The sequence below is a fragment of the Thalia democratica genome, chromosome 6 (genome assembly GCF_965202585.1).
Source record: "Thalia democratica chromosome 6, ktThaDemo2.hap1.1, whole genome shotgun sequence".
Classification (NCBI taxonomy): Eukaryota; Metazoa; Chordata; class Thaliacea; order Salpida; family Salpidae; genus Thalia; species Thalia democratica.
The window spans coordinates 2556715-2571085 of record NC_139170.1 but is presented as its reverse complement, the minus strand read 5'-3'; the positions used below and the strand labels follow the sequence as shown (position 1 = coordinate 2571085).

Here is a 14371-nt window from a genome sequence, read left to right as displayed (position 1 = left end):
TCTTTTTGTTAATAATTTTAACAAAAATATTTAGATATATTGACTTTTAATCATTTTAAATACTTTGCTTTTATTTATTTTCAAACTTTACATGCTAAACCAACACAATAACCAAAAGTTTTTTTCTTCTAACAAATTTTACACATTAAAAAATAAATACCTAAAATTAATAACCTTATTTCAAAAAAAAAATTATTAAATTTTTTTTTAATTTCAACTCTTTAAAAGTATCAGCAAATTAAAATGAAAGAGAGAATGCTTGACAAAAGTTTTATAATACATACTAATAAAACAAATCATAACATTTTATTAAATGTATAATTATTTTAGTTCGTGCTTTTAAATTTATGTATATTTCCTTATTTGCAAAAAAAACACAGAGTCATGCAATTCAATAAAGTCAGCTATTTGTTGTTGATCAATCTACATATGACTTCAAACATCCCCAAAGAAAGTAAAATATTTCTACGAGCAGCGCCAGGGTTGTCACAATCAACTTTTCAAAAACTTCCAATAAAAAATTAAATATTAAAACAAACATTTTATCAAACAAAATACAAACTTCAATAGGACTAAAAATTCATTAACAAGTTGTTACGTTTATGTGTAAAAAAATTTGGAATGCGAAAGTTTAAATTAAAAAAATTGAAAAACAAAGTATGTTAATGTGAAAAAAAAGCAGGTGACAACCCTGGCACTGCTCACCAAATAAAACAGGCGCTGAATACAGGCAATTGAAATACATTTGCTACCATAAAACAATTGATCCATAAATAGAATGCTCACTTTAAAAGTGACATCAATCTCTTAAAACACAAGTGTTGTTATTTAATGATAAAGTTAATATCAAATGTAATTTTTTTAATTTCCTAATGTTTTTGTGAGCAAGTACAACCTGAACTGGTTATTTTTATAATACTTTTGCATATACATTAAGTAGTTATATATGTATGTGATAACAAATAAAAAAATTTATTTGTATAATTGTATAAACAAAAAAGTTATATTGATGGTAATCTTCGATTATTTTAAATTAATGTGAAAAGTTTTACATAAAAGGTACAAACATGTACCTAACTAAATAAGGTGAAAATTAATAAGAAAGATTTTTATTAAATTTTTTCTAAAGTTAGTTATGTTAAGTATTAATAATATTTCAAAACACTTAATTGGAACAAATATTTTCAACAAAAAAAGAACTAGTTTTGGTTTGACAAAATTAATTAGTTACTTCTAAACTAATATTTTTTTTGTAATTACTTAGCATGATATTGCATCAATATCAAGCTGAAATTATATAATATTTAATGTCTTTTTTAACCACAAATTTAGGCTAAAAATCAACGTTTTAAACTAGCTATTTAAATACATAAATACTGATTCAATTATTTAAAAACTAAACAAGATAATAACTTTTAAAATTGGATTTGTATAATATATAATTTTTAATCCAAACTATAAAGAATTATGATTATTTTTAAGCTAAAAGTATTTAAATTTCTTAATGATGTATCAACTAAATTACATTGTATTTCTACCCTAAAAAATTGTGGTTAAAAAAGATATCAAACACTATATAATTTCAGCTTGATGTTGGTGCAACATCATCCTAGGTATAAATTGCCCATAATATTTCCTGAGCTGCATATAGGACATTTTGTTTTCTATTTTTTAACTTAATCAACAAAGTTTTGTAAAAAATAGAACTTCTGCTAAATTCAACACTTCCGACTAACTGATGCTAAAAGTTATGATTTTCATTAATATTTAAGATAAAATATCAACTACAACATTCTTGTAAGCCTATTTCCAAATTTTAAGTAGTTTAAAAATTAAAGTTCCTTTACAACCAAGCCTTTATTAACTCAATGTTAGTTCAGTCATTTAATTTTTATCAGTTACTTTTTGTTATTACTGTAGTGGCTAATGGAATAATGGCAGCAATGAAAATTTTTGAGTTGAATGTTACAAAATTAAAAACCAGTGGTTGACAAAAAAACATTTATATATACCTCCCCCAACTCTAAGTATTTAAATACAGTTTCGTTTTGTTAATGACCAAATCTATATTTTAAACTAATATTAAACTATACACACTTAGTAAATGGTAGCAAAAAAATTACAAATTAATTGATTGGTGTTTAAACAAAATAACTCAGCACTAAATGTCTAAAAAATCAGATAGGAGGTTATGGTATAATTTAATAAGTCAAGGCCTTTTAATATTTTTCAATAATTTGTGACTAATAACAATTTTATTAATTCAGAGTTGCCACACACTTTTAAACGTGGATAATTGGATGACTTAAGATCTTTTCAAGTTTTTAAAAATTTAAAGACTCTTTTAATTTAATTGTAAAACTCAAGCTGACTTAAGGTAAATTTATTTCCTATGAATAATTCAAGAAATGTTGAAGATTCATTAATACTATCAGCACAATATTTATTCTAGATATTGAATGATACTTAGTTTCAATACTTTGTTGTTTTGAAACCAATTTATGAAGTTCAATGTAGTTTATTAAACAACAAAAAATACACTCAAAATATTTTGTCTTAGGGCCTGGTGCAAGAAGAACCTTTTGGTAATCGAGTTGCACACCACAAATACCTTTTGAGTCTTGTCCAGGACTTGGTTTCTATTAGTTTAAAAGTTTTTTTCTTTTAACATTTGAATAGACTCAAGATAGTTTAAAGTCACTCAGGATATTTTTTGACTTAAACAGTGTCAACCCTGTTAATATTAAGCTTATAGACATGTCACAATAATCCAGTCAAAACTAGTGTAAAAATGTACTCAACATTTTGGCTTTGAATACTGTTTAAACCAGTGACTTTTACAGGTGTGAAATAAGCACAACAGGATTGTCAGAATTCCAGAAACATAAAGTTCTGAATACTGAAAAAATGTTAGTATGGACTTGAAATGTCATACTTAAATTGTTTGTGGTGATTATCTGTCATTAATGAATAAACAGCTTTAAATTTTTTTTTTAATTTTTAAAGTATTACATCCAATTAAAGAGGATAAAATACAATATTTGAATGCTATATGGGTATAAGCAATTTCTCATACATTTTAAAGATGTTTATTTATTGGTATTTGAAACTTTCAGTATAGCCACTCACGCTGCTTTTAATTAAAAATAGTTTGGCTACCTCGAGTTTTTTATGTTTAGAAAAATTCTAGCAGGATAGAATTTTTTTAATAAATTTTAGGCTAGTTTTTTTATTAAAATATGTTTATTCTGATGCAAAGTTAGTGACTTGTAAACAAGTTATAAAAACTTTTTTTAATATTTAAGCTTGATTACTGAAAACTTTTTCAATTTTATTATAACCACAATTTTTTTTTAAGTCTTTTTTCAACTCTGGCTAGTTTTTGGTAACTCAAGCCAAAAATTTTTCCCAAGAAGTTTCAACTCTGTTTTTTAAAAACTGTTTTTTTTGTTTATTTTTTATATAAAATTTTTATTTTTTATTTTTTTAAAAATTCCTTGCGACAGAATTTTCTAAATATATCAAGGAACACTTCCTGAAAGTTTGAGGTAGTTATCTCAAAAAACGTAGGAGGAGATAGATTTTTAGTGAAATAGTCTATTTTTGCCGTTTTAGTTTGCGCCTCCCATAAGAAACCTATTGTTGGCTCCGAATTTGACCGGCTATATCTCAAAAATTATTTTGAATTTTTTCAATCTGTAAAAAGCATCTTGTAGCTTAGTAAAAACTATATAAAATAAGATCAAAAACCAAAAAAGGGTGTTTACCCCCCCTATGCCCTTAATTGTTTTTTCAAGGCAGCAACTTTTATAAACTAAATTTTATCTTAAACTAATGCTAAGACTACTTCAAAATTTACTATTAAATTTAATAACTTTAAAGTTTCCAGTTTAAATAAATATTTAAAATGTCACTTAACAAGTAATAAAAGGGTGAAATGTTAATGGTTTAAATATCACAATCAGTTTTCAGTGATTTGTTACAATTGAAAAAACCGAAAAGCATAGTTGCCATTTTAGTGATTAGCAAAAGTCAAGAACTACTTAAGCATGACATTCTAGTTAAAGCAAACAGATAAAAGTTGAAAAAAAATATTTATTATTCTAAATTCTTTATTTATGGAATTCTGATAACCCTGCTTGCAAGTTTTTAAACTCAGGTAAAATATTGAGATAATTTGTTGTAATATTTGCAAAAATTTAATATAACCTAAAGTTAATTTCACCATTTAAAAACTTAGTTGAAACTATTTCTATGTAAATTAACAATTTATGTTAAAATAAGATACCATTGTCAATACATCAGAAAATTGAAAGTTTTATAATTTTCAAAAATAAGGCTATTCTAAAAAACTTTCCTTTTGTGTTCAGTGAAGCATATCAGGAAATAAGTACTGTTTATCATGTCATTAAAGAATGTTCTAGTAGTTTTTAGAATTTTTTTGGAATATAAGCTTGATTAACAGTAGTTTTTTTCAGTTTCTGCTTATGCAACTTTTTTTTTTCTTAATTAACTAAGGCTCACTTGTATGCTTCAAAGAATGGAAACTTTGTATACATATTTTTATGCATTTCAACTGGTCATAATTTAATTAAATATTCAGTAATCCAAATGTCAACCACCAAATATTCAGTAATTCAAAAGTAATGAACTTCAGTAAGTATGCTTTTGCTGTTGATCTTATAGCAGAAGTACAAATCATTACTTGATTTAATATTTTTCACTGGCACTTGGGTAACACTTTCTTTTAACTGTCGGCTGTTGCAAGGTTTAAAATAGAGTACAATATTTAACTTTTGCTGACTTTATTAAAAGTAAACATTTCTACCTTATTACTTTACAATTCAGTTTACTATAAATAATATATTTAATGTTCAACAAAATTTTATATCGTAAATGTTTGCTTATAATTTTTCCCCGTACCCCAGAGCTTCAGTAAGAATAATTAAATTAAAGTAACTTGATTAAAATTAAATTAAATTGATCTGACTTAACACAACTCTTAACTTTTGTAGTTATAAATCCAAGTATTAAAAAATAAAAAGTAATCAAAAAAATGTAATGAATGTAAAAATAATTAACTTCAAAAAAAAAGTTAATATCTTTAACAGTTTTTTTCTAATAGAAAAATCTTAAAAAAAAGTATTACAAATAATCACTCAAGTTGATGAACTTTACTCTATTTTACTTTATCATGTAAGCTTACATAAACACTACAGACAAATTGTTATAAAAAAAAATTTTTGTATGAAAAATACATGACTTATTTTCCACAATTAACAAATTAAACTCAGCATTTATATAACCTAGCAAATGTGTAAACAGGTTATAATAAATAGACAGTTTTGCATAGGAAATGGCAGATACAATTTCATTAGTTGAAAAAACTATTTTAGTATCTATCATATATATCCAATATATCATAATCTAATACAAGTACATAAAACAGGTGGTTATAAATTTAAATTTTTGCTTGAAATATGGCAGACAACAATGCAGAACATATGATGATGCAGCAAGGTATTTATATATAAAAAAACTGTTTTGTATTATTTTAAAGTTAAAGATATGAATTTAAAAATTCATAGCATATAGATTTTTATGATATGCAGAAATATTCTTAACTATAATTTTGGTAAATTGCAAAAAAAAAACACTTACCATGTTTCCATAAACAAACAAAGCATGCAATCACTATATTTTGTAAATTATATTTTACTAAATCTTATGAAAATATAAAACTTAGTTTCATAAAAGTTGTACAAATAACAGTTATAATCATTTACAACATACACCTCCCAAGGTTGCCACCCAATTCAGGCTTGTTAATTTTTTTGCAATACTCCAGGTAGTTTGAATACTTTTCCTAAACTTTAGGTTACTTTTCTTACTTTAATTTTTTTTCTTAAAAAATGTTTTTCTAAAAAGTTATATTCTATTATATTGATGTTCTTAAGTATTTAAGGTTCAATAATAGTATATTTTAAGTTAAGCTCTTTTTTTTTAATTTTCTCATAAACTTAGTCGACTCAGACTAGCTTTTTGTAACTCAGGCTAGTTTTTGATCTTTTGTGTTGAATTTTTTCCTTAAGGAGTGGCAACACTGCTAATTTCACCATAACAAAACAATAAATAACAAATTAATTCACCATCAAACACAACTTACTAACCAAATCTCCCCTGTACAAACAAAACATATAATTATTAGTATGTACATGAATAATATAAAGTATGTCAATCAAACACATGATACTAACCAAATTTTTCTTGGAAAAACAATTAGTATGTACAATAATTAGATAGATTTATGTATTTTCAAGCAATCACATTATACTAACCAAATCTCCCCTGTACAAACAAAGCATACACAGGTATGGAACAGATGGAGACGGATCAGTCTGATATCGTGTCTCAAGCGCTGAGGTCTGCTCAACCCGATCAAATGCAGATGATGCAGGAGGAACAGCAGCAGCAAATGGAAGACGACCAGGTTAAAATTTGAATATAATTTAAAAATATATTTGATATTTCTGATTGATTTGTCTTGTTTTTGTATTTTGAGGATTAAGGTTAAAAGTTTATTGTCATATTTATGCTGCTTAAATTGTGAGTCTTTTTATAAGTTAACATATATTATCATATTATTTAAAGTTTAGACATAAATTTTTGATTAGAACTTTCAAAAATTTTAATTTCAGTTCAAACTGTTTGTTTGTGCTTTTAAATTTGAATAACAAAATCTTCTTTTATGAAAATCTTCCGTTATTTACTTTTTTCTTAATTTGTGAATGTTACTTTTTTAGTTATTTGTTAGTTAATAAAAAAAATTTGTTTTCTTATAATGTAATTATATATTTTTTTGGTTTTGCATATTTTTGTTTAAGAAATATTTTTAGTTTCTCTAAAAGCTCTATATATTTTATTATTATATGACTGCGGTATAAAAGTGGATAAATCTCTAAGCTTTTGCATATTACAAATGATTTTATGAGGTATAAGAAATTTTATATTTGTTCTTCCAGAACAAGTTCAAGCGTTCTTTAAAAAAGAAAAATTAATTTTCTATAAAAAAGTAAAGAACATTTTAAAGCTCTGTAATCTTGAAGATAGCTTTACAAGCCCACACTATTTTTATAGCAAACTATTATACCTCTATTATTTTAACTTTTAAAAATGCAGGTCAAATATGCAATTAGTAACAATTTTATTTATAGAATATCTTAATATTTACATTTCATTTCCAAGTATATTTTTATAAAATATTTTTTTTTTAAACTTTTGTAGTGTACTCATCTTAAATTAGTATCAACCATTTTTGAAGTATTAAGTTAACAAAATCATAAATCATCTCTTTAATATTGTACTAGAACTGTATAATGACTACAGTTGTCAACTGTGTTTAAGTTTTACTTGATAATTTACATTAAAAAAAAATTATATTTAAGTCTTACAATCAACCACAGGTAATGATGACACCAATTCAGTTCTATAGCTTTGATATTTATACTTTATTTAATTATTTACCTTTATGATGAAACTTGTTGACCAATTTCTAAATCTCCACATTAATTTACTATTAGAATTATGTATATAATGATTACAATGTGCAGTAAGTCCTTTTAATAACTATTACTTAACAAAATACACTAGAAATTTTAAAATATATTTTATTTCTGTCTTACCAACCATTCACATTTCTGAAAAAATTATATTAACAAAATCCCAAATCACATATTTAATATTGTACTACAAGTGTATAATGGCTACAGTGCAGTTGAAAAATCAAATAGGAAAACAGTTTAAATATATTTATAACAGTTTTATTCTCAGCCACAGGTAGTGACAACTTCTACAAAGTTACCACTTAAATATTTTTTTTTATTTTTGTTTACCGACCACAGGTAGTGACGACGTCCCTGCAGTTCGATCCGTCCAACCCGAACGTCTTGTACACGTCCGACGGTCAGCTGATCAACAGGAGCGACCTCTCACCAGAGGAACAGCTGTTGGTTCAACAGGCGCTTCAGCAGCACCTCGCCGAGCAGGAAGCCCAAGATCAGTTGCAGGGCATCGATGAGGTAAAAATTGAAAATATGTAGTTATATAGGCATTTGGCAGTATTTTCATACGTTGGAAATTTATTTGTTTATTTGCTAATTTTAAAGATGTAAATTGTTAGTCAAGTAGTACCTCTAAGTTTCATTGTTTAAAGTAATTTGTTTTTGATTTCTAATTAAAATATTTAGTCCAAGATCAGTTGCAGGGAATCGATGAGAAAAAAAAATGTATTAGAAACAAAAAAGTAGCATTTTAAATAATATAATAAAGAAATATGTACAAACCCAAGATCAGTTATCAGGTTTTGATAAGGTAAAATATGCACCAAAGCAGTACCTCTATGTTTTAAATATTTTTCTTTGTTTCTAATTAAAATAAATGGCCAAAAGTCACTGACAAGGTATAGGTGAGGTTTGAGTTGCTTAAATTTTAAGTTTAATAATTTGTTATGATATTTAATTTCGTGATAACATTTTCTTTTACAAAGTTTTATAAAAAGTACTATATGTTTTTTAATTGAAACAGTTTTTCTGCTCTGTATTTAAAAACTAAATAATGATAAAACTGAAAGTTTCTACTGTATTGAAATGGATTTGGGAAATACTTGTTTTCTGTTTAAGTCTGTAAACAGATTTTGTTCTCTTTTCACAACAAATATATAAACTAAGTTAAAACAAGGTTGTAACAATTAAGTGAGCAATTAAGTATCAGATAACAAAATAAATAAAATTTATACATACTGCAAATTTCACTAAGCTGAAGTACTTTAAACAGTTGAAATTAATATTGTTTTTTTTTTGTTTTTTTAACTACAGGCAACAAAAGCTGCAGAAGATGAAAAAAAAGTTAATATTTATTTAAAGGTAAAATTGTGATGGTATATTTAGTTAAGAATTAAAAGTTAAAATATCTATAAAACAGTATTAAAAGGTTGCCAAAAAACTGAAATCTTAGAAAAAACTTTGAATGTGACAATTTAGGCTGAAAAAAACCTAAAATTTAAAAAATTTTGAACAAACCTAGATATTAAATAAACTTTTATATGCTAGGAGTAAAATTTCTATTTGATGTTAAAAATCTATCGTAATTGTTTTTTTGTCATTATTAAAAATGTTTTCTGTTAAAAATACGTTTAAAGTAGTATCTTTTCATTGTTGTTATAATACTTGACACAGTTTTTTACCTTTAACTTGGTTTTAAACTGAAAATAGACCCTAAAACGTGTAATTTAAAAAACCTGGAAGAAAATTTGAAAACCTGGATAAAATTTGCCAAAAACACTTGGCAACCTTGGTGTTTATAAAACTAATTCTCCCATCTTGTTACAAACAGTTCAACTTTATATTCACTATTTTAATTTTAATAGCAGACTGCAGCGACTTCAAACGGAGAAAATGTTGAAAATATTGCAGGAGGAGCTAGTGGGGAACAAATTAACAAACCAGGTATATAAATAGTTATATATATAATTATTGTGGTAAATAAATTAATAAATCAGTTGTTTATAAACTTATATTGATAAAATCGGGGAAAAAATTAATAAACCAGGTGTGTAACATAATTATATATATGATTATTGTGGTAAAAAAATTAATAAACTTATGTTGATAAAATTGGGGAAAAATTAATAAACCAATCAACTATAATAAACAAGGTGATAAAAAATTGTTGAGAAACAATTTAGTTTACAGATAAAATGTGTAATAACTAATTTGACACGTGAAAAAGTTTTATTAAGTTTATTTAAGTTTATATAAACTTCTTCATATTTTAAATTTAGATATTGTAAAAATCAAACTTTATTTGCGTTTGACTTATTTTTCGTATTTTATTTTGTATCAGTTAGTAGTTGTCATCTTTACTCTTCTTGTTTTAAGACAGTGATAAATAAACTTAACCAAGTTTTTTGCTCAAACTTGATATATTTTTTAATGGTTAACCTTTTTTTTTTCAATACATATATACTTTGCCTTTTCTAGTGTTTCCTAACTTCAGAAACTTTTTTATTTATTTAAATCCACTTAGATTTATAACTTAAAAATTAAATTTTATTTTACAAAGTGTCAGATCTAAAATGCACATATTTTATTATTAATCTGTTGCTGACGTTGTTACAATTACTATAAAAACTTTGAGAAGTCCTTTACTTTTAATGTTTCTAGCAATTGATTCAAATTTGACTTCCATTTTATCTACTTTGTACTCACTGCTTTCTAACTCAACGATTTTATAAATTAAAAGTTTTCAACTGGTTTAATTGCTTACTAGCTAGCATACTAAACTCTTCAATTTTTCCCACAGCTGATTTGGTACAAACCATTTCCGACAATGTTAGAAGGCAGCAGGAATATGTGAAAGCTCAAAACTTACTCGTTAGTACTTGTTTACTCTGTCAGAAAGCTTTTTTTATTTGCTTCCTAAACATTTAAGATTAAATAACCAATGAAAAGATTAAAATATGATTAAAGCTTTATTAATCTGAAATTTTGATTAAAAGTTATTTATTAGAGTAATTTGTACAATCTTTTCCATATAAGTTGTTTTATTTAAGTATCTAAAAGTAAACTACAATGTTTTTATTTTCTTTTAGTTGTATTACTAACAAAAATTCAAAATAGTTGTAACAAATTTTTTCGTATAAGTATAAACTAATATATGGTTACAACCAGATGTATGATAGTAATTGGTTTTATTTTAACTTAAATTCAGATGCAAGCTTCCGAGTCTAATAAACCAGCAGAGTTACCTCAGGGCTACAGGTAATAATTTATTTTAAGTTGTTAAATACATAGATTATTCTATAAGGGTTTCTAGAAGTTGTGTTGTTGTGCACAGGTTTTTTTTAAATAATTAAACAACTAAAACGTTGTAACACTTTTTTTTTTGAACTTCTGTGCTCTTTAATATATCAAGTTTTAAACTTCTCAAGTTTAGTTTATATTATTAAAAACAATCAAACCAAAAGAAAGTTTATTTATTTAACCTATATCATTATCATCCGTGCCAATTTGTGTGTCAACAACTTTCAAACGAGTTATAACAATAAATGTTTGTTGAATTTGTAGATACGAAAAGAAGATTGTGATTAGGCGAGTAAATTAAAAAAATATACGTATTAAAAAAAATGTTTACAATTTTTTTTTTTAAAGATACGAAGAGAAGATTGTGATTAGGCGAGTAAATTAAAAACATATACGTATAACAATAAAATTTTTATTTTTTAAAGATACGAAGAGAAGATTGTGATTAGGCAAGGCCAGCCTCACGTTATGAAGATGCCTGTTAAGAAAGCAAGGGGTAAAGGGGTGAGTGATATATAATTTTTGTTATTTTATTGTATTTGAATGTATAGTGAGTTAAATTTCAATAATCTATTGAAGTAAATGGTGTTAACTCAAACTAAAAATAATTGTTTCTAACTCCCGCGGTAAAAGGTAAATCTTATGTGTATTATTCTGTTGTGTAATATAGTAAGTAAAACCTAATAATAATATAATATAGTAAGTACTATGTATTAACTCATAACTAAGATAATTACCAGGTTTTACTGATACTTGATTTTTAATTCTGATCATAGGATGTTAAAAAGAAGTATGAAGTCTTTCCAAATTTGAATTCTAATGTAAATAGTACTAGAAAGATTTAGTTATTAAGTTAAATATACTCCATTTTCAGTTATAACTGTCACCTGTTACTCAAAATCTGAAAGGTGTTAATTCATAATAGTTTTCATAACAAGAAATTAATAAATATTTCAACCTAACACATTTTTGTTTGTTCTTAGTCATAGGTTATTAAAGGAGATATTAATGAACATAGACATGTAAGTTTTCCAAAATTAATGAAAGTTGCAACATAAAAATACAATAATGAGTTATTATATGAATTTTTTGATCCATATATTTTTAGGGAGTAGGGCGTACAATTTTATTTTACTAAAATTGAGACTGTTATTTTTTAAGTGAACTAAAAAATATATAACTAAAAAATATATTTTAATTTTTATATTTCATATAGAATTTTAGAAATTTAATTTTTGAGATATAATAATTTTATAAAACGTTTCCCATACAAACGTATACAAGAATTTTTCATGGCCAATTTTTTCAAATGTTTAAATATTTACTGAAATTACATTTCATGCTACGTTTCTAAATACTTCACTTGAATTTTTACAAAATTATTTTGTAGTTAGATGAAAATTTCAACTACATTTTTTATTCTAATTAAACTATTTATTTTTTTTATGTTTACTATAACACATATATGTTATAGTATTTTACTAATCAATGTTTCAGGATTTAAACTACATATTTTAAAACATAACATTTAAACTTTAAACTAATTTTTGTTTTCCTTGTTTGCAGCTTTATTTATTATGAGCTTTTTATTAAATATCTTAATTTAGTAAAACATATAATTTAGTTATTTTTATGTCCACAGCTTGATCTACCTCTATCCCAATTTTAATGCTTGTAATAAATTATAGAGAGTTTAAAAATATAACTTTATTAGATGTGCTAAAGGTTTTTTTGTAAAAAATATACATCTTAATTTATAGTTATTGTCATTATTTAGTTTCTAAATATAATAATTTAATGTGCTAAAGGTTTTTTTGTAAAAAATATATATCTTAGTTTATATTTATTATTTATTATCTAAAAATAATAATTTTTAGCTCGATCTTCCCCCAGCTCTTCAGAGTTTGATGCCGAAAGTGGACGTCGGAAAAGACGGTCACTCGGTAATCAGAATTCACCAGTCACAAATTTCTCCGGAACAGTTGAAATCTTTACAAGTTAGTTTTTAATTAGTTGTTGAATGACTGAGATCAGAAGAAATAATAAAAATATAATTATATCGAACACTAATATTAAACTTATTATTACATACAAATTGACCAATATCAATCAAAGTTCTACAAGTTAGTTTTTAGATAGATAACAAATAATTCAAGACCATTTGAAACCTTACCAAGTTTGTTAAAACATTTATTAACAAATGGAACTGTACTGGTTGAAACCTTCAAGATTTTTTAATATTTAATGACAAATTAACTACTAATTAGTATAAATATCAACAAATTTGTATTTGTTTATAAACAGTAGTTGAAAAAAGTATTTCAAATAAATAATTATTTTCAGGAAAATCCCAAATATTACCAGATCAATTTACAACCATAATCTATTAATATTTATAAACTCCTTAAAATTATTGATAGATTGATTTATTAAATAAAATAATTTTCTCATCTATTCACCAGGAAAACCCTAACGTGCGTCTAGTGTTTCGGCCACCAGGGGGCAAGAGAGGGGGTCGCGGGGGTCCGAACCGAAGGAGGGGACGCCCCAAAAGCAAACCTTACAACGTCAGCGACAGGGGAGGTCCCGATTCCCCGTCATACAACGAGTTAGTTTTAGATATTTATTGCAGGGTTGCCACACACTCAAGAAATTTTGATTCTCTTTTTCAACTCAAGGCAGTTTCGGTTTTTTCTAAAAAATTCAGGGAAATTTTAAGATTTTTTAAAAATCTCAAGGAAATTTTTTTCTAGATCTAGAAATTTTTCAATATTTTGTTCATAAAAGTTTATTTTATTCATTTTTAAGTGCTTGTTTAGAAATTGTTTAGCCTTGCGTCAAGTTCTTCAATATTCTCTGAATTAATATGGTAATTTTTTAATAAATAATTTTTTTAAAGGAATTGAAAAAAACTCAGGGAAGTTTAAGGTTACTCAGGGAAAATTTTTTGACTCCAAGAGTGGCAACCCTGTTACAGGCTGAAAAAGCTTAAATGAAACTAAATATTAATTATATGATTTATATAAAATTAAAAACTTGAAAAATCGGCTAGTGATAAATATACACTTTTATTTATTCAAAGACACCTAGCGGATATAATAAGTTCGTTTTTTAATTGTATTATATTTAAGCTAAAATTCCTTGAAAATTCCATTTGCTGTTTTACATTTTGTTGTTGTAAATAAATGCTTTATGATACATCTGTTTTAATATTTATCTATTATTTTTATGCTTAAAAATTTTTTATTTATTGATAAAAATTTTTAACAGTTATTCCGGCTCCCGAGGTAGAAGGGGCAGAGGTGAGAAAGTTTTATTATTTTTTTGATTATATTTAACATATTATGCTAAATATTTTATTTATCGGTTGATAACTTTGCCAACCTAGTCTTAATTTGAAAGTTGTAACAGAAAAGAAATAAACCAAATATTATTTTGTTCCTTGGTAGATTAATGGATACGTTTTCGATTTTTTTTAGTTAACTAACAAATATCTTAAATGAACTAAAATA

General features: G+C 25.0%; 1 protein-coding gene across 3 annotated transcripts in view; it reads left to right on the top strand.

Moving 5' to 3' along the window:
* Nucleotides 1–5447: 5447 nt before the first annotated feature.
* LOC145838150 (uncharacterized) overlaps nt 5448–14371 on the top strand; it is a 31931-nt gene continuing 23007 nt past the window's right edge. The window contains exons 1-10 of one of the 3 annotated variants that reach the window (XM_082945699.1): nt 5448–5520; nt 6363–6490; nt 7902–8078; nt 9428–9503; nt 10360–10430; nt 10768–10817; nt 11285–11363; nt 12737–12856; nt 13322–13467; nt 14130–14161. In XM_082945699.1, the coding sequence (XP_082801825.1) occupies nt 5481–5520; nt 6363–6490; nt 7902–8078; nt 9428–9503; nt 10360–10430; nt 10768–10817; nt 11285–11363; nt 12737–12856; nt 13322–13467; nt 14130–14161 (919 nt within the window). In that variant the 5' untranslated portion in view covers nt 5448–5480. Of the gene's footprint in view, nt 5521–6362; nt 6491–7901; nt 8079–9424; nt 9504–10359; nt 10431–10767; nt 10818–11284; nt 11364–12736; nt 12857–13321; nt 13468–14129; nt 14162–14371 lie in introns of all 3 variants that reach the window. The other 2 variants (XM_082945697.1, XM_082945700.1) reach the window with 2 other exon arrangements.